Source organism: Ascidiella aspersa, chromosome 5 (assembly GCF_963924565.1).
Source record: "Ascidiella aspersa chromosome 5, kaAscAspe10.2, whole genome shotgun sequence".
Classification (NCBI taxonomy): domain Eukaryota; kingdom Metazoa; phylum Chordata; class Ascidiacea; order Phlebobranchia; family Ascidiidae; genus Ascidiella; species Ascidiella aspersa.
In genome coordinates, this window is record NC_139451.1 from 23,469,555 (window position 1) to 23,497,043 (window position 27,489).

The 27,489-nt window shown below is 39.0% G+C and overlaps 1 protein-coding gene across 1 annotated transcript; it reads right to left on the reverse strand.

Annotated features, from left to right (window-relative positions):
* Positions 1 to 933: 933 nt before the first annotated feature.
* Positions 934 to 27,224, reverse strand: LOC146145494 (transcriptional coactivator YAP1-like). Its single transcript, XM_083389741.1, has 8 exons — positions 26,159 to 27,224; positions 25,263 to 25,417; positions 24,654 to 24,810; positions 24,079 to 24,193; positions 5,383 to 5,444; positions 4,360 to 4,494; positions 3,441 to 3,615; positions 934 to 1,309 (listed from the first exon to the last, which is right to left on the reverse strand). The coding sequence occupies exons 1-8, from the start codon at positions 26,663 to 26,665 to the stop codon at positions 936 to 938; spliced, it is 1,680 nt and encodes a 559-aa protein (XP_083245867.1). The 5' UTR covers positions 26,666 to 27,224; the 3' UTR covers positions 934 to 935.
* Between the last annotated feature and the right edge of the window lie 265 nt (positions 27,225 to 27,489).

Here is a 27,489-nt window from a genome sequence, read left to right on the forward strand (position 1 = left end):
CTGGACACGGATATGGTAATTTCGCAATAAAAGTGAGACTTCTTTTTGTTAAAGATTGGTGGCTGGCGTGCTTTAGAGCGCGCTAAGAGGTCTAGTTGTATGGTGCCACGAAATATAGAAAAACAACAAAAACAACTTACATTACAAAAAACGGGTATACAGCTAAATTTCGCATATAGATGTAGAGAGGGTAAATGACGCAAGACCACGCGGGTCTGCTTTCTAACACGACAAAGAGACAAACGTATAAAACGCGAGAAACGCAAAGTGTAAAAAGGCGTAATGGTCAAAAATCGAAAAAGGAAACGGGGTTAAGGCACGTGGTTACGATAAAAAGTGTGGCAAGGCCTCTACGAATCGGTCATGAAACTTCGATCGGGCAAACGGATAGAACGGCGAAAGCTTGAAAAAAAAGCACAACGCTTGCTTACTGACACACGCACTCACACTCACACAGTTCGAAAACAAAAAAAAAACGATTAAAAACTGAATTTCAAACGCTCGATGTTGGTTTCTGTTAAAATCTGATTTGCGCGCAAAATACATGCAGGTGTTTTCCACACGATTCGATTGAAATTACATGCGGTACTGGGTTTGTCTTGAAACTGCAAACACAGCGTAAAATCGGTAAGATGTAAAATGAAAGTCGAGTTTTTATATTGGACAGATAAAAACATGGTAAAACGACGACCGTACCAGTAGAAAATATGTATTGGATATATGATTTGGTAAGCAATTTTGCTATATCGTAGCGGTTACACAATCGAAACAATCACCTTAAGGTCACGCGTAATAAAACATCTGCGATCCAAAAAGTTCAGGCAATTGTCACAAAACACAAAAAGCTAAAATAATGCGCTATGAAAAAAAAACCCAGAAAACAACTGGTTCAACAGACAGCAGAAATCCGGCCGAAACCGGTTCAGAGAAACCGGTTATAGCCAGATCATGCCGCTGTCCATGTTTTCGGTTTTCACGTGGTTCAGCATGCTCTCGACGTCGAAGTCCTGCGAAAGTGGCTCGGAAATAGTCGGCACCAGGTCGTTGCCATCAAGCGGCGCATTGTTCTGGTGCAGCATCGGCTGGTTGTTTCCGCCTGGTTGCTGCTGTGGCTGCTGGTTGGAACCAAAATCGACGTTGGACGACGGGAGAGTGTCCAGAAAGTCTGGGAATCGCTGCTGTTGTTGCTGCTGCTGCTGATGTTGCTGGTTGTTGTTGGCGATATGGTGCACTGGTTGCTGCTGCTGGTTGGTGGTCGGCACCATGCCGGGGATTTGCTGGTTGTTGTGAATACGCCGGGAAACGTCGCCTGCAATGGCATCAACGATGGTGTTTAAAATATAAACATGGACGCAATGTACGTGAAAGATCTCGGTGTCATTCACCCTGAATAAAAACTGTCAATGAGGCGGTCAACAGTTAAAAAGTTGTGTACCCCTGCCCTAGGTAAACTATTAGTTAAACCCAGGTGGCCTGTGTAAACCTGCGGTCAGCATTCAGCTCAATTAAGAATACTAAACTAAACTAAAATTTTATGCAGCTGACCATATATATTTTGTCAAACGTTTTGTTCGCCTAATCAAGCCAAAAATACGACACATTTTTTTTATTAGACAAACGATCGCAATTCCTAGCACTTGTCAGGCCCTTAAAAAATTGTTGACCCCGTTTAAACCACATGCAATTAAAAGGAATCGCGACAACTGTTTGAACCAGGCATAATGTTAATCACTTTTGTTATGCATCGTAAGAGGCTTCGGTGTTATTCACCCTGAAGAAGGTACCCTGTGTTGGTCGTCTAAACGTCGGAGTACAAAAATATTTACCCGATAAGCTAGTTTGGTTAGTATAATGTTAATAAAATGCCCTGAAATTTGCCAAACACATGGCCTACATATAAAAAAAGAGTTTTTTCAAAGCGTTACATTGACGTTTGTGGCACTATATAAAGACAAATTGTAACGTATCCTAAAAATGTTATTTTCTACTTTGAGCTGATGAAGCACAGCACGGTTGTGCAAAAGCCTGTCAAGATTTCAATACATTTTGTCTTAATATAGTGTTATCTGATTACTATTTAGAATTAGACAAATACGGCCATTTACAAAAGTTTACCTTTGTGTGGACTTAAAACACATTTTACGCCTTACCGTACCCGCCCATCGTTATGCTACGAAAATCACAGCTTTAAAGCCTTAGATGACGTGATTTTCACCAAACGGCAAAGCTCATTAACTAGATCAGTGTGTATTTGGTCAACAAACTGGCAGACAGGTCGTGTAGTTGGTCTTATTTACAGCTGCTTGCGTGCATGGCCGTTTATTTTACCATATATATATTTGTATTAAAAACTAATGAGGTCAATTGAAAAATATATATTCCCACAAACAAACGCCTAAAAAGATAACAGAGAAACAACTAAAAGTAAAGAAAGGGCCACGCGCAGTTAGCTTATATAAACTGAGTTTAAAAGTTTAAGTTTAGTATTTTGTTATCAAGTCAGTTGACAAACGGCTTGCGGTTTTAAATCTGCATAATCGCGTTTCGTAGCAGCCTTGTGCGTTTTTGCTACATACCATAACACTGGATATTGGCAGGCTTATCCCAGTCAATATACGGCGTTAGAATGACGCAACGACACGCCGTACTAAACTATTTGATTAGAGGCGGCGTTTCTTGTTTTATTTTATTTTAGGTCTTGCCTTGGGTAAGATCATTCTTAGATTAAATTATGCTGTAAGTCTGTCAAAGACTGTTAAACCTCTATTGATGGCAAATATTCTATTAGGACTTGAATTGAGCCCAGAGTTTACAATGTGCAAAATATTCGATTCAAACTTACTGCGGATTCACATGCTTCAGAGTTACCTTTAGTTCCAGTAACTCTTTTAAACTTATTTTTAATATAAATGTCAATTTCATATGCTTTACATTATGGAAAAACATTCGACCGGGACTTTTCGAAACAACTTGAACACAACTCATAGCAAGATGAAGTCAACCAGCTATCGCGTTCTTGCCTTGGACGCAAAGCATGAACATTTTAGTCGATCGGCCTTGAACATTTATTGCGTCCATTTTCCTTTTATGTACCACCAAGCGTGTGTTTTGTGAACGCAATCGACCAAAATATCTATCGTTTAACCAATGGTCTTTTTACTAACATTTTTTTCAGGGATAGCTCAAATAAAAAATCTCGATCCGCCTCTCGTCTGGTGCCTGGTACATCCGTTTAAAAGAATGATGGGGCCTGCTTTAAAAAGTTTGAGAATCACTGATTTTAACCAGACGAACCAACCTAAAAAATTAGGATTATGTCTTCGGCATTGTTTTATGGAAAACATACGAACTGGTCTCGAGCTATTTTGATTTTTTCAGTCACCTTAGAAATGCATGTAGCCCGTTTTGCCTAAAATAATTTCTACTTTTTTTACATTTACCGGTGTCCATTTCTTCTACGTTGCCCAGATAGTCGTCGGGGGTTCGCGGCAGGCTGTAGTTACTTCCCATCCCAACGCCACTATCCTGGCTCGGGTCACGCTGGTGGAAATTGTTGGGGGTGCCGCTGCCCCCCAAGAAAGGATCCAGGCCGGTCGTCGACATTTGGGATTGGTTCTAAGAAAGAACGAGTGAAAAAATGGGTGAATTTTAAAAAGATGCAGAATTTTTAAGTCGGTCGACGGTCGCTTGGTAGACCGACAGACCATATTAGGTCATTGGCTAAATCCGACACAGTGGAACTTTTTTCTTTTAGTGTGATGTTTGTTTTTAAGGGGGGGGGGGGGGGGAGCTTAGGCTGAAAAAACGTTGTGCAGTATTCGCCTAACTATTAATCTATTGCTTAATAGGTAATAAAAAGAGAGAAAATCTACCAAGTATAGTATACTAAGTAATTGCATTTCAAACGAAAAACCTTTGAGCTTTTTTTGAGACAAGGTCTAGATTCTAGAACGACTTTTGGAGGGATTCGACGAAAGCTTAAAATTTACAGTGTTGCTAAACAAAAACGAGAACCAAGATTATACATTACGAAGCACTTAACTTCTGATAAAAGAAAGGAATTAAAAAATGTGATTATAGGCAAACAAGGCACGAATTCTGAATAAATTTATTTGAGTGGTGACACATTGCCTATACTACGAACGTTGACGAGCATGATGTAAGACCAAACGAGTATAACTGTTTCTTTTTTGGCAGAAACTTTTAATTTAGATAAATATTACAAAACACTCTTAGTTTGGGCTTCTCTGCAAAAAAACAAAAAACAAGCAAAAATATATTTTCAGTTAAAATCAATTTTCATTTGGGCGGGTACATTTTGCAATCAATGAAGTTCAACATCTTAACAGTAGTATATACCTGTTTCATTAAATGCTGTTTCCTCATCAGCAGTTCTTTCTCCTGCACGAAATGCTTGAGCATGCTTTGCTGCTGTGGGGGCATTCCGCTACTAACCACTCTGCTTTGGCCGCCAGCCATTTCCATTTGGTTCACCTGCAGTAAACATAACACTTGGTATATTTCGAGTTCGTCGTATGGTTCAGTAAGGTTTTTAGATTATTGTATTTTTTAACATAAAATCCGTTACTTTGAGGAGGTCACAAAATAGATAAATTTCAATAAGTGAGAATCAGCTACAATGAACATAAATGTGGACTGAGTGTCCGTTGTATTAACAAGGCGATCTTCCTTTCCCAGTAATTGTTATTTTTGAAAGATAAGAACGATAATTTTTGACTGCATAAAACACAACATAGCACAAAGTAACCCTCCTTTCCTTTAAAATTCCGCTAAACACAAGTAAAAATGCAATCTGGTTTGACGTTTAACCCAGACTGTTGGGATACTGCTGGTTACAATTACCCCAGTAAAATAAAGTCAAGTTTGAAGTAAAAAAAAACTGGTTATTTTTCTAATGTAAAGTGACTCCTCATTGTGTTTCTAGTCAGCCCATTGGAAAAATCATTTCCTACAAAAAAATGGCTGAAAAAAAGTCTGTGTCTATAAAAGTCATTGACTGGGTTTCGAATAATATTGAACAAAATACAATTTTAAAACCTGTACATGTTAACTTTTTTTAGAACCGATTCCCTTTTTAAAAAAATTGAAAAACAAATTTCCCTTTAAAATTGACCTTGTTTTACTCATCAGTGGTTTTTATAAAAGCAGATTAAACTAAGATGTAATTAATTAATTAAAGTACACAGAAAAGATAATGCAAGCAGCTATAACTATAGTTGAATGTACATTTTAGGATACTTTACCACCAGTCAATTCGGACACTCTATACTCAACAGAGGGCATTCCTAAACATTAGATTGCAAACAATCTCTACAAAAATGTGTTTTTCAAGTGGACTATTCAACACCGGAATCCACTCACCTTCATAAGCTGCTGCTGAAGTTGGGAATTGTTCTGGGGGTTGTTGCCTTGGTGGGGAACATCTGAACACACAAAAACAACATAAATATAGAACATAAGAAAAAAAATGGCACTCAAGGTCACGCCAGACTTGGGCAACTAAATAATACCAGTTGTCCAGGTATTTAAATCAGGGCAACATATTTTGGTAATTGTAATTGCAATCTATTTTTAGGAAAACTGAAAATCTTTAAAAATTCTAATCCTTTAAGTAGGGTAAATATTTTAGTAGTTCAAGTCTGGTTCACACAACTGAAGGACAGCCTTATTACATAATGTTATGTCTGCCTTTATAGCACTAACCACTAATGCTTGTTATTTTCATGTATCTATAATTAAAAAGGGGGCGAAATAATACATGAGATTAAATTATTTTATTGGAAATAATTATTATGAACTATTAAGTTAAGTTTATTGAAAAGGTTTTAGATGAAATGTATACAACCTAAATTTGGTGAATTATATTTTATAAAACCAAAACAATAAATAGCTGGGTGTATTTTTGTTGGAAAGTAGTTCTAATTTTCAAAATTATTTTAAAGTATAATTCCTTTTTAACCAAATGTTTCAGTTATTTCTGTGATGGAAACACTGTAACCAGTTCAAAGAAAAGCTATGCCGACTGAGTCGAGCAAATCCAACTTTGAAAAAAGTTGCCAAACCCAAGATCCATGCTAATCTCAAGCAAACACACTGGTTTTATCCAGTGGCCAACTGTTAAGCACAATCACAAACAAGAGAAAATACACAAGAGCTTGGCTAGAAGTGCTTAGTTGTGGTGATTTAGGTCAGCGGATAGGCAACAGTCATTAACGATTATGGCACCAGCCCCATGGCCTCTCTTGTTTGCCAACACAGCGTTGTACAAACAAAACAGAGTCACGCAAGCAAATAAAGGCCTGGTCTCTTTCGGCAGTACAGATCGTAATACAATCGGCAGGCCACATCAATGCCAACACACAATAGGACCCAGATGTGATTTCTAGGGGAGCGGGCACGTTTGGAAAACAAAAACAACTAAAAAACCACAGTGTCCGATGTTGTGGCAAGCCCTAACTGTGGCCGGTCCTCTGGGACTAGGCGTGTGTTACTACTGAGCTTGCTTGAGTCTATAAATGAAACCCTGGCTTTAGTTTGCCTTAGGTTTATAAATGCTGAACCAAATACCACAAACAAAATGGTTATGGTGCCAAGACTATAGGTAAACAAATACTACCTACTTCTATATGTCCTTTAATAGTCCTACTGTATTTGGTTATTCGTTAGGCTAGCATGGGTTGTCATATGTATGTTTCTAATTTTTGTTAAAAGACTGCCACCTGATTGCCGGTAAATAAATAACAAAATAAATAAATAAATAAATAAAATGGATTAAAACATTGCTTGCAATATCTACTACAAGTTACATTTTGGCATGTACACAACATGAAATATTCACTGCTGAAATTTTCTTAAAATAAAAGATTTATCTCTGTAGATGAACAAGTCTTAATTTTGAAACGTGTAGAATTGCACTTGGTAATTTCAAGTCATTTTAAAATTTAATCTGTTAAAAAGCGCACCGTTGGTGGGTTGCTTGAGAACGACTGCCTACATTTTGGCAGAACACAAGCAGAAGACATCTCGGTTGGCCGAGAGCTGCTAAACAAACAAAAGACCCAACAGGAAGCACACAAGTGCCAGGCCTTTGTTTTTTCTAAAGTACCTGACTCATCACAAGCAGTTCCACATTCACATTGTTTACAGGGACACATCTGTAGTACAGTAGCTTTCCATTCACAAAATCGGAAACACACTGTTGGCAACTGTTACTGCCATGTTTATTCAGACGAGGTCCGACCAAAAATGGAAAACAGGTTGGCATTGACATGTCAATAAAAAAAATTTCTAAATAATTTGTGTGGTACTTCAATCTGTAACAGAAAAAAAATTATAGTTTATATAGAATCAAAAAAATGTTGAACCAATGAAGACTTTTTACCAAAGTTATTTCAAAACATCTTGTTTGTCTTACAAAAAAACAACATTTGGGTATTTTAATGTCTTTCATTTATAGCTTCTAATCATTGATGAAAATTAGAACACAAGCTTAATTTTATCCATTTATAAAAACTTTATTGCAGTTTCTTCATTTCAAACCAAATGAAAAAGCTTGGGTGCCACATTGTCTGTCTTATAAAAAAATCAGCCCTGTGCCAATACATTTTTATGTGGGCGTCAATATCACTAGAACAGTTATTTATTGCTTAGTACATAAAGTAAGGGCATGGAATCCATTGTCCCATGGAACTTTTCTTCTAACACACATTTCCGTATCTGTTTGAAATATAACTGTGCAAACATAGTAAGGCGGCTTTTAGAATCCAAAGATACCATTGCTAAGACTATAGGTTAAAATAAGATGGACAAAAAAATAAATGTTGGCATGCAAACATAGTGTCAAAGGTTGGGTTTATCTCAAATAAAAATGTGTTTATAATTTTAGGTTCATATCACATATTAGTGTTTCTGTGTATCCTTGTGGCAATGTAGCCCCAATTACTTAAAAACATAAGCAGCTTGGTGACCATATTACAATATATGGCCAGTCATAAACAAGCACACTTAGGTATAATTGTTTTGACATTTTCAGGGAATCTGAATGACCTTAGGGGTGCCCAGCAGTGTTCAAGACACCGTTTAAAGACTAATGATGTGACACTTAAATGAAATTCAAAATACACCTATTTAAAATTATGGCCACAAATCAACACACTTATCCCAAACAATTAAATAGGCAGTGTTTGTAGCTGAGATTAGCTAGTCCCCAACACCCTGTGTAAAACCTGTTGTGACTTGTGGGTGTCTTAATTTTGCAGAAAGTGTACTAAAACACAACTGGATGATGTTGGAATGAAATACTTTTGACATTTAAATATAGGTTCAATTTTTTAACAACAAGCCAACTTGGGTAAACATGGGCAGCCCAATGGCACCTTTGAATATATTTAGGAATAAAATAAAACCATGTTTTTCCATAAAATGTTTTTTTTATACAGTTAATGATCTAGGGCTAGGAAAATAGGCGTGTTTCCCGTCAAAAATTTGTCCTGTTTCACATTTGCAAGGCAACAACTTTAAACCATCAAGAAAGATGGAAAACCTTGCAGAAACAGCAAACGCTGAGGCTAAGGCGAGAAACGAAAACGCTTACATCAACACCGCTGCAGTTTGGCCTGCGAAAAGGCCACCTTTAACGACCAGCGTCGGACGCCCAAAGCCTCCCGCAGCACAAACAAGGCGAGATCGCGCGCTTTACAGCGTATCAGCATCGGCCGTACAGTTCGCGCTACAAACCAGTCGGCCGTGAAACCGAAGAGCTGGGACATGGCTAAGAGGCAACCAAAGAAAGAATCGAAATCGCTTTGACGCCGACGGGCCACAGGTGCGGTGAGGTCACGCGAGGTAAAAGTTACCCCGAAGCTCATTTTTTTCGGTTTGGGTTCTACGAGGGCGCTCGCGAATGAGACGCCCCAAAATAGCGGACCGATCTAATTTCGTCGTTTGGCCAACGAAACAGGCAATTGGTGTGCTTTGAGTGAAAGGCGGCGTTGTCCGCAGGGCACTTGGGGTTGACACGAGTTTATGACGAAATAAAAAACTGGTTGGGGGCCTATTATTTAATGTAGGGTTTTTGGTGAAGACGTAATACAGTGATGGCAATGGTAGCTTCGTAAAGCTCAATTCGTTCAACTTTAACTCACAACGCTTTATTGCTAGTACCCTTTTCAATAGCTTTGCCGTATTTAAAGCATATGGGCGACAAGAGAGTATTGTTTTTCTGGTAAATATTGAAACCTAAACTTGTTAGAGGGGTTAAATAAAGAAGACGCCTAGAACCAGTTTAATTACCAAACGAACGATACACGATGGGGAATAACCTCTGTTCATGGTGGGAATAACCTTTATGAAAGATAGAAGGCGTCGGGTAATTTCAAGTATGTTGAATGAAGGGAGGAATCCTTGACTAACAAAACTAATCCACGAAACTAGCAAAAACTTGCCTTTCAAAAGAGCAGCAAACATAGCCCGATTAAGAAACGTAAACGCCCAATATTTTGCGGCCTATGATTGGCGCTAGTGCATAGGCAAGGAATAAAAACATAATATTGACATTTCGCGTTTTGTATAGCACCAGACAGAAACGAAAGGACATTCAAGCGTTAAAATTGGTAATACATCTGTGCTTTTTTGGCCGAAACTTCCCAGAAGCGCCAATTTAGTGGTTTCAGTTGCACACACACGATATGCAACGTTAAACAACGCGGTTAGCACGATCTGGATCAACTGGTTTTAAGAAGAAAAGTGGATTTATCTGTAATGTGGGAATACGTATCGAGAAGGTGAAACGATTTTGGAAACTTGGTAAAAAAACACACATAGGTGCTTAGTCAAATATCGTTTTGAAAACGGAGATCATGTGGTCTTAGCGTCGGTACAGCAAGACATTATCATGGGGAACACCTTAATTAGTAACACCACTGTCTAACTACGTGCAATATCCTTACAAATAGAGCAACACTTAAAAATGCAAACTAGGTAGAAAGATATCAGGCGTTTTGGATTGTCTGTTGAAAAGAAACGCGGCTAATTTTCACCTTTGCGTTTTCCCGGGTCGACACGTTTTTTCCCCGACAAACTGGACGTAACGTTTAAATTAGGTCCACTTTCAAACCAGGCACTGTGTGCGAAGCCGGTCGCGGCCAGGTCGGGAAGCACAAAGGCAAGTGTACGCCCGCGATGAGCTCGCCTACACACGAACACAAATTTGCACAGCACAGCGTAAACACGCCGTTTTGGCCAGATAGCGGCGTACAGTCGTACACGAACGAACGAGCACCGACCAAGAGAAAGAGGGCGGGCCAGATAAGCGCTTCGGACCTTTTCCAGTAACCTGCCGCCGCCCGCCTTGCCCGATAGCGCGCTAGCAAGGGCGACGGCGATTTTTTAGACGTCTGGTTTCCGGACGGGCTTAGGACTGCTGCGTGTTGCGGTGCGTAGCCGCCGCTTGCCGAATTGAGCAGGAAAGCGTTTGGCCGCTTGAGCTACGTAGCCACCGAAGCCACCACCGGACAGCCAGTTCTGTAGCGGCCGATTTTTTTGTTTTGTGTATAACTCATGACGTCGTCTCTCTTTCGTGTGAGCGCTTTATAGCAGTTTTGCGTATAAACTGACCCCACTGTTCGGAGTAGATTTGCTCGCATGCTAGAATTCAATTTTTTTTCGTTAGAAGCATTGCGGTTCGGAATTAAAGCGTATTTATAAACCGCCGTAAAATTGGCTCACAGAATTAAATAATGCATTACGACTTACACCTTTTATTGAAAAAAGGGCCAAAATTGACCCTTTTTAACCGTAAAAATCTCATAAATTTGTGGTACAACCGACTCGGCAAAGTAAAACAGGGTTGAAAAATTTCCAACGCCCTTCAAAAAACCACGAGCTAAATCCGGAAAGATATCGCACGACGAGCGTTGCAAAATCAAACGCGCCCTTTCTTTCGCTCATGATTTTGGCATTTCAGATTGCAAATGAGTCTGAAAGTGACGACTAAGTTGGGCGCTTTGCATCCGCGACACAGAACAGGCCGAAGTCCGGTATTTTCGATGACGCGCGACGACACAAACTGCGTTTTGCAGCGTCATGCAGTGGCTGTACGACAAACCGAGGCAAACACCGACACGTCGCGACCCACAATTTCGAAGATTTTGCGGCCAGATTAGGAGGGACCGAGACATGCAAGCCAGGGTAGACGTGCGTCAAGTCTGCTGTCGTTTGCACAAGAGCGCTGATCGGTCGGTTAAGGTTGGGTTCAGGGGGGTTCGACCGAATGTGTGCAAACCCGGAGCGTCGGCATCTATTTCGCAGCGAAAAACCTCAAAAAACAGTGCAAGTTTCGAGTTTGTGTACAGAGCCGCGTTTGTTTCATGCAAGACCATGGTTTAGACCTAATTTGTGAGCTGTCCCTTGGGACACAAACCCCATTGTTCGACAACCAAGCGACAGTGATACCGCTAATGGGGAGATAACAGTTAAAGCGAAAACTTTGCACTAACAGTCGATTTCCTTATCGGCCCGAAGTTGAGCCCTGCGTGAATTTTCATTCATATTCTGACCTGAATGATTTTAAAAGAACCCAATTTTTGCCATTTTTACGAAACTCAGTGGTAAAAAATGACGAAATTTGAATATATGTTTTCTGTGCAACTTTAATCACAAACAAATTTTCAGGTGAAACGTCGTCAGGTAATAAAAAACTATCGCAAAAGAAGGTGTAAACTTTGGGAGAATAATGTTTGAAGGTTGTAGTGAGACGTAGTAAGAATATTAAAGCCCATACACAAGTAGGTATCATTTTGAATGTTTCTAATAATTGATTTTCACTATTATTCATTCTTTTCTTTGAATTTGAACATGTTGAAAATGAAGAAAGAGTTATTCGAAACGTTCAAAATGATACCTACTCCAGTTGAGGCTTTAATATTTTTACCACGTCTTACTACAACCTAAGTATCGTTTTGAATATTTCGAATAACTCTTTATTCATTTTTTTCTTTGAATTTCAACAAATAGAAAATGAAGAAAGAGTTATTCGAAACGCTAAAAACGATGCCTAGTTCTGTATGGGCATTGACAAGAAGGTGTTTTAACATTTTGGCAACATTTAAGGCGAAAAACGACATACGGTTGAAACAAGACCAAAAAAATGAAACAAGTCGCCAGCTGCAGGGAAACATGATAGCAGAAGAAGGTGGATTACGTTCGTTTCGCGCGAGAGAAATTACGAAGCTCTCCGCCAAGCCTATAGACAGGTTTAAGCCAAGTTTCGCATCACGCCCAATTGGCGTTGCGTGAGCGATTTTATTCATCAACGAGCAAGGACAAATGATTGGACCGGGACAGGAAGTCAAATCGCGAGCGCACAAAACACCGATTGGAATGGCACACGGCACACATATATATGACCAAACGAGACCACTAGACCGGCCACCATAGCTAAGTATAGGTAGGTAATACGGCCTTGTTTTTTTGAGTTGTGAGAAGTGTCCAGGAGAAGCTATCTCTTTCGACTTGGCGAGATATTCACCGGCAATAGCAAAAGATCGTTTTTCACACTTTTGTTGGAACTGTTCAAAACCCCATGTAAACTAGACACTAGACACCAACGGATAAAAAAAATAAAAAAAATCGTGTCAAGTAAAACCGCCCGCTTGCTCCAAAGACCCAAAGGCAATTAATCTCCATAAAAAATCCAAACAGGAAAAGACTAAAAAGCAACGAGAGGACATTGATAAAAAACGACATTGCGTTCTTCGAAAGTTATGTACACCTGTACCAGTGACATTATACTAAACGCCAGCTGTATCCCTGTAGTGTCAATAAACGAGTTAATCTTGAGTTTGCGTGCGGTACAAGACCAATGACAGGTTCTCAAGTAGATGACCCGGCATTTTGGCGGAACACTTGCGTGTTGAAAAGACCGGAAAGTAGCCAAGCACCTTGAAATCCAGTTTAACAATTGCGCAACAAACAGTGGCTGCCGGACTTTAGAGATTTCTATCTTTCGCAATGGTTTGCAACTTCGTTGGTTTACGATACCTTACAGAAAACATATTTTTTTACGCGTAACAGCCCTTTTGCTTGTTTGTTTAATGTAATGTTCCAGTCGTTTTTTTTTTTTTGGTTACCCAAATAATAAGCGAAAGTACAGGAGCGAAGCTTTGGGGGGTCCCATTATTTTCACTTAACTTTTCGTAAGCTTAACGTGAACAAAATACAAACTAGACCAGGGATGACCAACAAGCGAAACGCGTGCCAAATAAAAAATGGCACACAAGCCGCCCTAAATTACTTAATTGGCTATTCAGCCAATTGTAAAAAAAATACCTAATTTTTTTTATGCAGCAAATTGCCTTTGTTTATTCACAATATAAAACAATCGCTGCAATCACGACAACTAACAATTACTTCCAATACTATAACATTATATTGCAGTGGAGGTATTCACATAACTATAAAGTTTGGTGTGAAGAAACAAAAAGCAAAAGTCAGCTCACCGACGGACATTTAGATGCAGTAATGTGCACTGCTAACTACACGTTTTTATTGTTTGTATTAAAACGCTTTTATTATTAAAAAGACTTAATTACTAAACTTTGGCACGGGAAGAAGTTATAGGATAAAAATTGGCACGCCGGCATGTTTGAGTTGGACACCCCTGAACTAGACCAAATCATAAAATAGTTTTGAACTAGACCAAATCATAAAAAAATCGAATTTAAATTTAATTCAATAGAAGTCACGCCTTCGGATTGCTTGATCAGTTTCCACAAATTTTGGGGAAAATCTTGTTAATACCATCTCATTAAGTCTAACCATGTACAAGTGCTGCAGTCGGCGAACCAACCAAATAAAACGGCGACCCAATTTTGAGTCGCGACCAATAGGTTGATGAAGACTGGTTTAATGTAATGTCAAACGCCTCGAAATTAAAACAAGACACGCCAACTTTGCGCAATGTACAAAAACATTCCTTAATTTATCACGCTTTTATTGTGCACTAACATTTGCTACGAAGTGGAAGCTTCATAACAAAGCAAAAAAAAAGAGAATCGTAAACCTAACGATATTTAAAATTTAAAACTTCCTGTCTTAGTCAAAGTCAGTCGAGAACTTATTAATGACTGACTTTTTTGAAGTATATTTTCTCCCATTTGAAGCCATTGTCGTCATTTGCGTGTTAAGGCGAGGAGATATCTTCGTATTTTGCACGTTCAGTTTGTCATTACGATAACTGTCGGCACCCTCACGCATAAGAAGTGGTACCCTGGTGGGGGTGAACCATCAGTGAACCGTGGCAGCGCGGCCCATTGACTTTACCAGTTTCGTTGCCTTACAGAAAACGGTCCACTATGAGTGTGTAAAAGGAAATAAGGGGTTGAATAAAATCAGACATAGATCCAGCATCAAACACAACACCACTGCGTCCGCAGAAAGCTGAAAAAACGAGTGGGTCGCCGACACCCGGGATACAAAAGCGAACGCGAGTGTTTATTTAGACTTTGCGGCTGAGAGTCGTGGTGCACAGTTTACATTGGGAAGGCTTTTAAATCAACCGCGGGATTACGGTGGGTCGCCAAGGGACAGTTTAGACGTCTTTTGGTCGGCAGCGCTTCGCTACAATGTTCAAGCCGCATATTTTAGTTAACGTACAAAAAAAAGCTTAAATTGGGGTGGGTAAATCTTCTCTTTGATTACGACCATTCCAACTCCTTTTTTCCACCAACAACCTGTCACACTGAGGTTTACCCTTAAGCGGCCGAAATGTGGAACTGGCCCATGACTTAAAGGTGAATCATCGAAACTTATTTGTGGTTTTAGCATCGGTAATAGAAAAGTTAAAGGTAACTCATCCGTAGCATTGTTTCAGCTTTATCGCTAGAAGAAAGGAAAAAAATGCTACATGGCTAAGGGTAGGCTCCACGTGGTATTCTTATAAAGTAATATTTTTATTCTTGAGCATCAACAAACTCCATATTGTATAAATAACCTAACCCATATTGTTTAAACAGGCCTTCCTCACACACAGTGATTTTCCACTGGTTGCTGGTCAATGAAGCCAACATCAGTTAATTTGCTTATCGAAATTAGATGCATCTCTGGAAACACACTTTGTATTCAAATATGCTAGGGGTCTCAGGGTTATTTAAATATAGGCGAGGTGCGGACAAAAACGAGTTAAGAAGCCCTGGGTTAATAGTAGGTATGTGCGATGGTTGCAATTTTAATCGGATTCCGATACCCGATATTCTGGACAGAAAGCATCGCGATCCGATCCAAAGCCTTATTATGACGTCATTACTATGTTGAATTAAGCAAAATACATCAAACAAAAAAAATTACGGCTTTTGTTCAGGTTATTTGGCCGAAATTTTCTTTTGAGTTAAGAAATTTAGTTACCTGCAGTTGTTTACCTATTACAACTGTTGATAGGTTTACCTTTGATTGAAGGTAGAATTTACTGCATTTGATTAGAAAACATGGCCGAAATTCCTATATTAGTTTGGCATCGGATTGACAAGGACGGCAACCAAATATCGGACAAGTACCGATACCACCACTTGGCATCGGGTATCGGCTCCGATCAGATATTATCGGACATCCCTAGTAAATAGAGAATCGATTTCTGGCAAGTGAGAAGGCCACACCCTCAGCGCTCACCTGCAGAGCTTAGACCGCCGTTGAACACCACACTTTGCGGTCGCCCTACTCACCACGCCTGAGTAACATTGCGCGAACACTCAACCGAGACTCAGTCGCCGCAGCCGAGCGTTTTCGTTTCTCGCTACTTTGGTTTCGGCTTGGGTTTAGGGCAATTCGGGCTACTGGGCTGAAGTAATTTTAGCTCCAACTGCCGACTGGGAAAGGGTTTCGCTAAATATGTGATATTGGAAATCACCTTGGCCCCTGCAAGACAAATGTCTACCACAATTCCGGATCAGTACAAGCAGAATACTCTAGCAAAGCTAGCAATTCAGGTGAAATTATTAAAAGATCGTAAAAGAACTGCTGGCTTTTCTGGGAAAAGGATTGCTGTTTGTTTTTGCAGAAAGTTGTTTAATCCTTCCATATCCCGACATTTGTGATAGATTTCCTGTGGTCTGTCCCTAATATCAAGGTGGGGGCCCTTAGTTCCGTATTGATGACTGGTAGCGAGCATTGATGTCCCAACACATTTAAAATACGGCTTTATGTACAAACATTTAGCCTCGAAGAATGTATTAAATATCTGCAAATGCCAAGACATTTTATTTATTACACTGTCCCAATTTCCCATTTTAAAACCTATCTCAAAAAGGGTTGTATGAAATTTGTGTACAGTTTTCCGTTCCGGTTTTAATTTCGCACTACGAAATTTTCGGTTCAGGTCTGGCGTTAACTATCGCCTTTGCGCCCGCGAATTTCCAGCCACAGCCAGGGTTACCAACAAGGCGAGTCGTCACGTCTTACCGACCGACCAAGTCCCTAGGCTACTGAGAATGTAGGGGTGGAGCTGCGGTGATTTACACGCCCTTTTATCGTTCGATCTCGGCCGTCGCCTGACGCCAGAGAATGGTTGGCACAGCGTATGTTTTTTACCAACAAATAATTGTGTATTTTCGTTCCTTACAATTAACGAGGACGCGACCAAATGCACAGTAGTTATATTAAAACCAACAGGTTGGCGTTTTTAAGAGTCCAGTACACTTTAAAGAAAAAACCCTCAGAAATAACTAAGGCCTGCACACCTCAAAAAAGTTTACTGAAAAGAAGCTCTTCCGGCAATTCTTACTGATTTTTTTCAACCTTTCGGTTACTTATGCAAAATGTTCAACACAAGAAAGAAGATAAAAATGCAACAACAAACAAAATAAAATAAATAGGAATTTGCCAGGTCACTCCGCCCTGGAGCAAAAAAAGAGGAAAACGGTAATTTTTCTTATAAAAAACGGCAGGCCTTTTCGAGGCGCAGTTTTTAAAACTTTTTGTTGCACAACTAAAAAAACAACAACATGGGGAAACGAAATTACAGCGCAAAATACTTTCGGTCACCTGCTGTAGTCCAGCTGTTTGACAGGAGAGGCGGCTAAAGTTGGCCACGTCATTTCAAAGTCGGTGCCAGCGAGGTAGATCGCGCGCAGTCGCAGAGCCTGATCGGACGCGGGCGGGACAGACAAATTGCGGGTTTTTAACTCGGCTCACCTTTCAAGTCCCTTTCGGTGCTACGCTGCCGCTACAACTGGGAGGCGTTCGGCGCCTGAATTTCGTTATAATTTGCTGTTCACTGTTCACCAATCGGTCTTTTTAATGTTACTATAGGCCAGGGGTTCTTAAACTAAGGTCCATGGTTTAAAAATAAATCGGTTTTGCACTGAATGTACTTAAACTCCATTTCACTTTTACATTTTTGGACCGAAATCAGCAGATTTATAAAGTTTATTTGTATTATGACGTCGTTTTTGAAAATTTCTTGCCTACCGTGGTACATGCGAAGCTAAAAAAAGTAGGGGTCCGCGGTTAAAAAGTTTAAGAACCCCTGCGTTAAGCTAAAGGCAAACTTGAAGACTATAGAGATGGATTGATGTTGGCTGATAATTTGGATCGACTGATATATCGGTATCGGTATATTTTGGCCAATATTTCACTACTAAAATATTATACATATTTTCCTAAAAAAACAAAACAAATTTTTAATTTTTTTGGCATCATGCCAAGTTAACAAGCAAAAAAACGTTTAATAAATATAGGCAGATAAACCGATATGCTATTTGGAAGTTATTCTTAATTAATTTATATTATGACCATACTTCTGGTATATAAAGGAAATCGGTGTCGGTTGGCAAAAACGTAAAAAATAGTGAATCAGTAGAACTATTGCGTTTGGTGACCAACGAATAAAAATTGATTTACAAGTTAGATTTCGCCGAACGCATAACTTGTCCTTGACAGATTTTGAAAACGTTAGAAAATTTTTTTCAATACTAGTGAACACTAGAGCAGCAATTTCGGTGCTTGTCATTCAATTTGATCAGTAATCGATGTCAATTCCGTCGGAACTTCATTAACATTTACTGGTATTGAGAATACGTAACGAACAACCTTTAATAGGCAAATTTCCCCAACCACCTTTACATAGTAAAGGCGATCTTCATCGGGCGAAACTGTGAGAAAGGACTTCTGACTGACCGCGAAAAATTCCTTGTGCGGAATCGAAAAACAAACAAGAGAAAGAGACGTTGCGATTGCAATCATCCCGAAATCGTTGCGAAATATTTCGAACTCGCGCGATAGGCACCGCCCCGAGTTAGAAAAAAAAAATAGGAATGACGTAATGCGATTGTGACGCAACTTGCCAGTTTCCATTGTCGGATCTGCGGGCCAGTGAGGTCATCCAGTATTGTGACGCAAGAATTAGCGGATCGAGCGGCTTTTAAGTCGCTAAGCGCGGCCGCCCGTCGAGAAAAGCCAGCAAATGTCTTTTTCAAACGGTTTCGTAAGTTTAATTCTGTTATACTGTGCGAATTAGCCATGGTCAAATCGAAATATGAATGGTAGTATTTGGTTGCAGAAATACCATAATTTATTTCAGCTGAAACACTTCAGATAAGTAAGGATCTCCCGCGGACAATAAAATGTAAAAGAAAGATTCTTGTCTTCGTATCCAAAGATCTTAAGACTTTTTTTTTATTAAAACAGATAAAACATAAAATAATTTCTTAAAATCTTACAGAAATATATATATTACGCCTATAACGATGCCTTATAGGCGTAATATATATATTTCTGTAAGATTTTAAGAAATTATTTTATGTTTTATCTGTTTTAATAAATAAACAGTCTTAAGATAATTTATTTAGATTAGATTTCACAATTTTAACTGAATTTCTATACTGAAATAGTGAAATACATAACGGCGGACAGATAACAAAGCCGTGTTTTAATAGCTTTAAATTTATATCTCGAAAACAAAACAGTTCGGTAATTCCTACATATCTGCCTTGTATTTATTATGAACAGTTGTGGGATTTACCGGTCACAAATAATAAGTTTCCAGGTCAGAAACCGTGTGAACGATTTACTCAAATGGCCGACTTAAAAATATTTCAATTATAAATTGGCTGCGGACGAAAACGAATTTAGGGTTACAGCACTCTAACTGGAGAAAAAATATCAGCCATCCCTATAGGCTATAGTGGTCGGAACAATTATCGGATAATTTACAAACGATTAGTGAATTTATCTGGGATGGAGTGGCAAAAGATTAAACAAATCACAGGCTAAAGTTGGCCTTCGAAAACGCTAACTTGAAGTAATTTCTAGCTATCGTTATCATTGCATATGTATAAAGGTGGTATCGAATCGATTAATACATGTATTTCAGCCATGATTTAACTTTCAGCGCAGCGTTTCATGCTTGAAAGATAAATTACTGAAAACCATACTATAGGACCTATAGTATGAAGTATAGGTCAACAACTGGAGGATAACTAAACTCCTTAACCCTAAGGCAAGTTTTAGCCTAATAGCTGAAACACAGGTAATTTGAATGCTTTAATTTCACCATTTCGCTTGTTGCAGCTTAGCAGTGACGTCACTTGGTCTAGGATCGCGATACTTTTGTTCCAAAATATCGGGTATCGGAAAAGATTATCAAGTATCGGACATCGCACCAACCAAAGTCACGAACAATACGCAGATGTCGCGACAGCACACGGCTAATCGGCTATAAACACGGACTTCAATCAAAAGGCCGGCGGTCCAAAAGTCGTCGGGCGAAATTAGCGTTTTGTTGGCCAATACGAGTGGGCGCAACAAGTAAATTGCCAGTGCTGGTAGATTAACGTTGCGAGGTTAACGAAACGAGGGCGCCTAATCGTCGCGGCAACAGGGCAATTAATGGGCCGATCGCGGGATGTTTGGGCAAACTATTATTTCCTATTCGGGAGCAATTAAAACGAGCTTGATGTCACGAAGCGAGCAACAATTTTTGCGGCATATTGTGACGTAACGATGGCAAAGTTTTGAAAAAATACAACTTAGCTATCGGCGCTGCTAGGTTAACTAAGGCGTCTAGGATTCCACATTTTAGAATGTTGGCTGCCTAAGAAATACTGCGGAGACTATACGCTTCACCAGAAAGACCCTCGGCTACTTTGCAAATTTCAGGGGTGGCTATTCTAAACGATACAAATACTGAAATTCCTGGTAAATTTATTGCGTTAAAGGGCCACGTCATAAAAGTGTAGGTAGAAATTAAATATCACCAGTTTTCTTACCGCTACAAACATATATCTATACTTTGTCTTTTTGTAGAAGTCAAAAAAAGAAAAAAAATGTTATTAACACTCGGGATTTAGTAAAAAAAAAATGTATTTCCACTCACGCCGTAAAAGAGTTTAATGAAAGGTCTGACGTCTGGGGTTATTAAAAAAGCAATAAAATCTGAACCAAGATTAACGAAATTTGTAAAACTGGCGTAAAGTGCCTTAAACTACATGCCCTAAAAACACAAATATTCTACAAACGTAATATCCTCACAAAACCGGGCAATGATTAGCATGCCGAAAGCTTCTGTAGTTTTTGAAGGGCAGCAAACAAGTAGTGTTTAATTTTGCTGTTTTTTTCGGCAATATATATAAAAATCTAAAAAAATATTAACCTACGTAATATACAGGTTTTAATAAAAGTTGTGTGGCGCAAAATCACAAAAAATGAACAAAATTATAACCCCTGCAGGGCAGGTTTTGCAATGACGTCACGGCCCAGCGAAAGGCTGAATTTTTCGGGGGAAGAATAACTTAAGACGGCGAGTGTAACATTAGCTGGCGATTGGCGAGGCGAAGGCGATTCCGGGTCCTTATTTGGCAATTGCGGCGACCGGCACAAAGCAGTGGATAGCAAACGGGCATTTATTTGTCGCACGGGTTTTATCGGGCTTTTATTCGCTACTGAATTTCTAAGGAAACTGCTGGGTTAAGCGGCACAGCCGGTCGCAGTAAGCATACCAAGGTGTGTAAAATCATTTAAGCCCAAACAGCATGCAATTTATACCCTTCCTCTCGCTTTTGCGCCGAGTATTACAGACAATGTGTACAACTCGAAAGTGCAACTGAGTTTCGCTTGAAAAGGAACGATAGGCGGTTTACATGTAGGCACAAAAAAGATGCGAATTTCGAAGTACACCCAAAGCTACTACATTAAATGGGACATAGCCTATTGCCGACACGACGCCACGATGTCCGAAAGCGCAGCTCAGCAATTTACGGAAACGCCCGATTTGAGTTTCGGAAACCAGGCCCGCACTTTTTTGGGTCACTTCGTAAATACGAGCAGGGCAGCTTTGGCGCCTTTGATTACAGCCGAAACACAGGCGGTCGCTATCTAATATATCCAATTGAAAAAAAAACGGGATTTTGCTGGTCGCAAATGTACCAAAGGGAAATGGGACTCTGGTACCGCCTGTCTCGGAAAATTAAATTCGTAAATTTTCTATGAATCAACTCCCCGCCTTGCTAGCGTTGGACTCCATTCACAATTCATTTAACATGTTTTAAAAGGCGAGTTTTATCAAACTAAATACCAGATATAACCGCATTTAACTATATTGGGCCTTCGCGAAAGAGACATTTAACAAAAATTAGGTTACAACTTTTTAGTAACTTTTTTGGAAAAGTGAATGTTTTCCCAAGCATATATTTGGAATTGGTTAAATTTAAACATGGACAAAATACGTTGGACAAAACGTGAAAGCATAACATTCGCCTGACATAATTTATCAACACGAAATCAACCATAAACAAGTCCCTAAGCTCTCAGTTTATGTTGGCCCAAACGAACAAAATCCTCAAAACACGCTCAAACCAAGCAAAATGAAGTGGGGCTGATTTTCAAGAAAAGCTGTGGTGCCTTGAATTAAGCCTTCAAACAAGATAAGGCGGCATGTGCGATCAAGTTGACGCTGATCCGGTAATTGGGTGAACTCGGTGGCAAGACAAAGACCACTTAGTCTTCATTGTGCGTCACGAAACGCTTCCCGACTAATCACCTGGCTATAGCAGGCGCTGAGCTTCAAAACCGATTTGGCAAAATGCTGATAGAACGAAAAGTTTTGGTGTTTTCCCAGCATTTCGGTGATTACAGCGAAATTAGCTTTCACGTTTGTGTGTTGCTCGTTGACCTCGCAAAAGCAACCCGGCGATAGAAGAGAGCTTTCAGAACGTAGGTCAAGCAAGGTTGTATTTTTTTAAGCGAGCGAATTCGTGATTAAGCGAGCGAATTCGTGGTAGTACACGATAATGAAAGACTGCCAGGTACAACGTAACACAATTGTAGTACTTGGCTTTGATGAGTCCAGCCTAAGTATGACCACTTCAACAGCATCAAGCTCCCTAAGGTTTTTGAGCTTTGGCCGGCTTACATATTATGTACTTCAAGTGTACAGGTTATGCCCTTTTTACCTGTTTTAACGTAATTTCAAAACCTTGTTGATTTTAAAAGAGACATACGAAGTTAACCGGCTTGCGAATTGAGCTTTGTGGTAGAAATATATCACGTAAGATAAACAACATACGTAGCACAAAAGCCCATTTTTTCCCTAGGTTGCTGTAAAACTACGTGTAAATAAAAACGAGCAGCTCAACAAAATGAATTTAATTTTTTTTTTGGTATTTTTAAAATTATTAAATTTTGTGACAACGGTTTTAAACGACGATGTTATGACACCTACTAAGTTAATTTGTTAAACGCAACTAGATCTTCCCATATGCTAGAGAATTTATACTAGACAAAAGCGCCAAGGCGTACTGTGTCAGGTAAATGTCAGGTTGTTTTTGCGTCAAAATGTCGAACAAGGTGACAAGTGTCTCTTTGAGCGACGGCCGCCACAAAGTTATGACGTCGCCTCGGGGTACGACGCCGAACGGGCAATATACAAGCGCTGGCCTGCAAAATGATAGCTTTTATCAATTTCCGGACGCCGCCCGCCGGTGCTGATCTTTGCTAATTGCGACCGTAATCGAGTTACGAAGATCGAAAAAACTTGCCTTTTGATTAAAGAAAAATACGACGGAAAATCGGCCAACACATCGCCAGGTAAACAACACGTGATAAGCGGTTTGAAATTAAATATGGCTATTAGGTCACACATACACACAGCCAGGTGACTCACACTGCTTTCATAAACATATGTTTTTTCCATGGGCAATTGCCGTTGAACATGTTTTTTCACTAAAAGGTTAAGGGTGTTTTCGTTTGTGTGACACATTTCTTCCCTGCGACTACTAATGTATAAAAACATTCAGTGACAGCGTAAGATACTTACTGGCTGCAACACAATTTTACGCACAACTAGAAAAAAACATACACAAATAAAAAATCAAGATAGACTTTGACGTTTTTTTTAACAAACGGAACAAACAGAACTAAATCCGGCTTTTACACTGCTGTAAGTGTAAACGACAAATCAATCAGTTTTCTCAGGGTGGGTTTGTAAATCACTAAATACTAAAATCCCTGTCCTTTCAAGATATACTTTGTAGGCAGCAGGTTGTAAATTACACTGTGCAAAGTAATGCAAGGTATAATCAGCTGCGTGGGAATCTCCAAATTGCTAACAGATCATATGCGTCTAACAGCGAAAGATATATATTACTGTAACTCTTCAGGCATTTCTTGTGACAGCTTTAAGTACATGGTGATTACCAAATGCTAAACACCTCTTAAAAATACTAACAGGCGTGTGGTAATAAAGTAAATCGTTCTGCGGGATATTGCAAAATATGATTGTGTGTGAAAAGCGAGATAACACATGCACCATGGCTAAATGTTGTTTTTCGTGAAACACTTAAGAGATTTCACATCGCCGTCAACACAGGTAGTTAAAATCGTTTGCTGTATCACAGCTTTAATTAAAAAAAAATTACTATACTTTCAGTTGAAATACATGCCTAAAAAATAAAACAATTAAATGGTGCTTGTCCAACAATGAATTTACCCTTTAGCACAACTAATTGATAACATATAAAAACTAATTTACACACAAATAAATCTGCATCAAAACCTGTTAAAACAAACACTCACTTTGCAGTCGTGGATCGGTCCAGCTTGTACTTCTGGTTTGATGGTTGATGTAATAAGTTTCACCCTGTGGGGTCTTTGCCTGTTCCCAACCAGGGGGTAGGGATGATAAAGTTCTCTAAAAAGCAAGAGCATATTAAGATATAGTGGCATTAGAAGCAGCACTGAAGTATATCTTTACCATATTTCATTATCATAGGGTTTCACTCTTAAAACCTATTTAAGACCCCAGTTTTATTGTTTAAAAATACATTTTAGGGTGGTAATTGATTCGCTTTGTGGCCATATTACAAAAAACATATGAGCAGTCAAAGTCAAAAGAATGACAAACTGCATAAATTCTACTTGAACAAAAAGTACTGGATTACTGTTTTGTAGGTTTTGCCAACTCAAATTTAAACACAGATATGAACAAGTACAGTCTTGTACAGATATAAAGCAGTACAGAAATCCATGCCTAACAAAGTTTTTTTTTAATTGTTTTTACATAGTTTTAAGTACAGTACATAAAAATAATACAATATTGGTGGTTTGCAGCTGACACACACTGGATAGGAGAGAACATAGGGCACACTTACATCAGGTTGTCCATTATTGTGGATAGTGGTAGGGGTGAGAGCACTTGAGGAGACGGCCAAGGACTGGCTTTGCTGTAATGAAGCCATCTGGGTTTGCCGCTGTCGCTTGATAATCGCTATCCGCGGGTCTTCCCAGGTTGTGGTGCGATCGTTGTGGCTAGTGAGAGAGATTGATAAAACAGAGTCAGTTTTCTGTTTTTAGTAGCAGCATTCTACAAGTTTTTACATAGTATCTATATGGAAGCAACAACAAAAAAAATTAAGTGGGTAATATTCAGCATGAAACACACAATTATTTATGTTAAACTTTCTATAGCTGTTTTGCCTTGATTGGCTATAAACAAGTTTCTTGGCAATACAATATTCCCACGGCAGTTATTTACATCGAAAATCTATCTATATGGACATAAAATTAACTACAGTCCAAATTTAAAAATATATATATATATATATATGTATTTATATCTTAAAATTCACAATCAAACAAATATAGCTGGTGCGGTTTCAATCCTACATGAAGAAAACAAATTATGTGGGTAATAATCAGCATGATACACACAGTAGAACACAATAATATTGTATATATTTTAACCTTATTTTAAAACCTACTTCATGAAATACTGCTGCCCGTCCCCAGTCTTTGCCGCAGACCAGCCAGGGGGAAGTGGCATGTCTGGGGGAATATCAGATGCTTTCACCTGAAGGTGGGCCACGTTCATCAGCTCCAAACTGGCCGGTGATGACTTGGACCTTGCGTGGGATATCTGCAACAAATGGGAAAATGCAGAGAGTGATGATAGTTGAACTATGAAACCTTGAAGATGATGTATGACTTAAGTTAACCTATTGAACAATACAACAGATAAATGAATGAGGCTTGTTTTAGTGTTTAAATGCAAAATTGTATAAAAGTGAATCAGAAGTAGTCATGTGCTTGTTTTAAATCGAAAAATACAACATTTTTTGTGTAAAACCTGTAGCATTTTATTAAAAATGTTACAAATTATTGAATAAAGGGTAAAATAGGTATACTTTTTTACCAAATTTTCGAAAAAGTCTAAAAATATAAAGTGGGAAAATTATGTCAAGAGTGGTTGCTGGTTAATTCTCTAGCATTCATTGTTGTTGTAGAAAATACTATATTACTTTGAAATAGATTTAATAAAATGCAAACATATAGAGATAAAATTAACAACCTAATAACTCTTCACAACTTGCTTTTTTATTAGTTTTTTGTCACTTCTGAGCAGACTATTTGGAAACCAAGTACTGCATACTACCATAAAATAGAACTATTATATATAGAATTTAACCAAAATGCAATAAATATTTAACCAAAATGCAATAAATAAATATAAATATAGCGGATAATCAGAGAACAATATAAACAGATACAAAAAATAGATCACAAGCAAAGGAACCCAAATATTGATATTAACACCAGGTACCCTACTTATTTTTATACCTAATCGTTTTACCACAGTACATAAAACCAAATTTCCCACCTGGCCAGGCACCTGTAGATTTCCATGATTTTGGGGTGTCGAGTAAGGACTGTGCGCCATTCTTCGTTGCGCCGGAGAAAGCGAGTAACCTTTGTGGTTGCCCTTGACCCCTGTCATGGCCGCCGGCGAACCCAAAGAGGCTCCGTTATTGTTATTTGTGTTTGGTGTCATGCCGACCGAAGTGTGTGATGTGTTCGAATCGGAACTAGAGCTCCGAGAGTGGATTATCGGCGGCGCTGTGTTAACGCTAAGTCCGCCCATCGACTGACTGTGTCCGTGGTGATAGAGCGGACTGTGTCTCGGCTTGTCGGGCTGCTCGAAAAACGACTTTGGAAATTTGCGCGCTTTCATTGGCAGCGACTTGCTCTTAAAGTTGGGGTTCATAACAGTGTTGAAGAGAGCCTCCAGCTCCGAAGCCGAGTCCTGACGGACATGGATTATTTGGTTGTGGCCGCTTGAGCCCTTTGTGATTGTCGTCTTCATCTGATTTTCTTCATCTACATCCATTGTTCTCGTTTTTGATTGACCTTTTTTTCGAACACAAGCACACAGAAACTATAAGGCCTTAGAAAAGGCACATCCCTAAAATATGTACCAAAGGTAAATTAGAGGAACAGTCGCGCTAATTGAATTTGTGCCAAGTGCTGACACTTTGCTTGTGAAAATAGCTTATCAAAGTGCAACCAGATACATATCAATAGGTTTACCAATATCTGTCTTCCTATAAAACTTTTCAGACCCCGATTGCATTCCAGTACAATCCCGCACAAATACCTTTGGGGTGAAATGTATGCCAGTGATGTCGAAAAATACTGCAGGACTGATAAATTTACAATAAAAAATAGGCTTTTCCAGCATTTATATCGCCAAAATTTGGCGTATGATTTTATCAAAAAAAAATTATTCGTGCGAATCTTTGGCAGCCAGACCATAGAATTCAAACTTGCTTCAGACAAGCAACCAAACTAAATACACCAAAGAATTTAATACTCAGCTTAGCTGTACAAGAACCTTCGCTTTACTGACTGAGTTCAGCAGGCTTTTGGCAAGGAAATAAATCCAGAAACAATGCCTTAAATTTTATATGTGTGATTTTGTAATCATGGTGCAAAATCAAGAAAAAAAAAAAAAGATGGATAGACTAGCATATGTTGTCTAGGTCATAAAATGACAGTCCTACCAAGATAAACACAGATAAATTTGTGCTTTTTGTTTTTATAATAATTTCCCGAAAACTATCAAACTCTGGGAAATCAAATTTAATTATATTTGTTTGGGGTTGTACAGGTCAGACGTCAGAATCTCACTCTTGCACTGAAACTTCTTACGAT

Excerpts from the sequence above, each read along its gene's own strand:
- LOC146145494 (XM_083389741.1), bottom strand. The coding sequence starts at position 26,665 with ATGGATGTAGATGAAGAAAATCAGATGAAGACGACAATCACAAAGGGC. Across the intron at positions 24,194-24,653 it reads ACAATAATGGACAACCTGAT|AGAACTTTATCATCCCTACC; the intron begins GTAAGTGTGCCC and ends CTTGCTTTTTAG. Across the intron at positions 5,445-24,078 it reads GACCGATCCACGACTGCAAA|ATGTTCCCCACCAAGGCAAC; the intron begins GTGAGTGTTTGT and ends TTGTGTGTTCAG.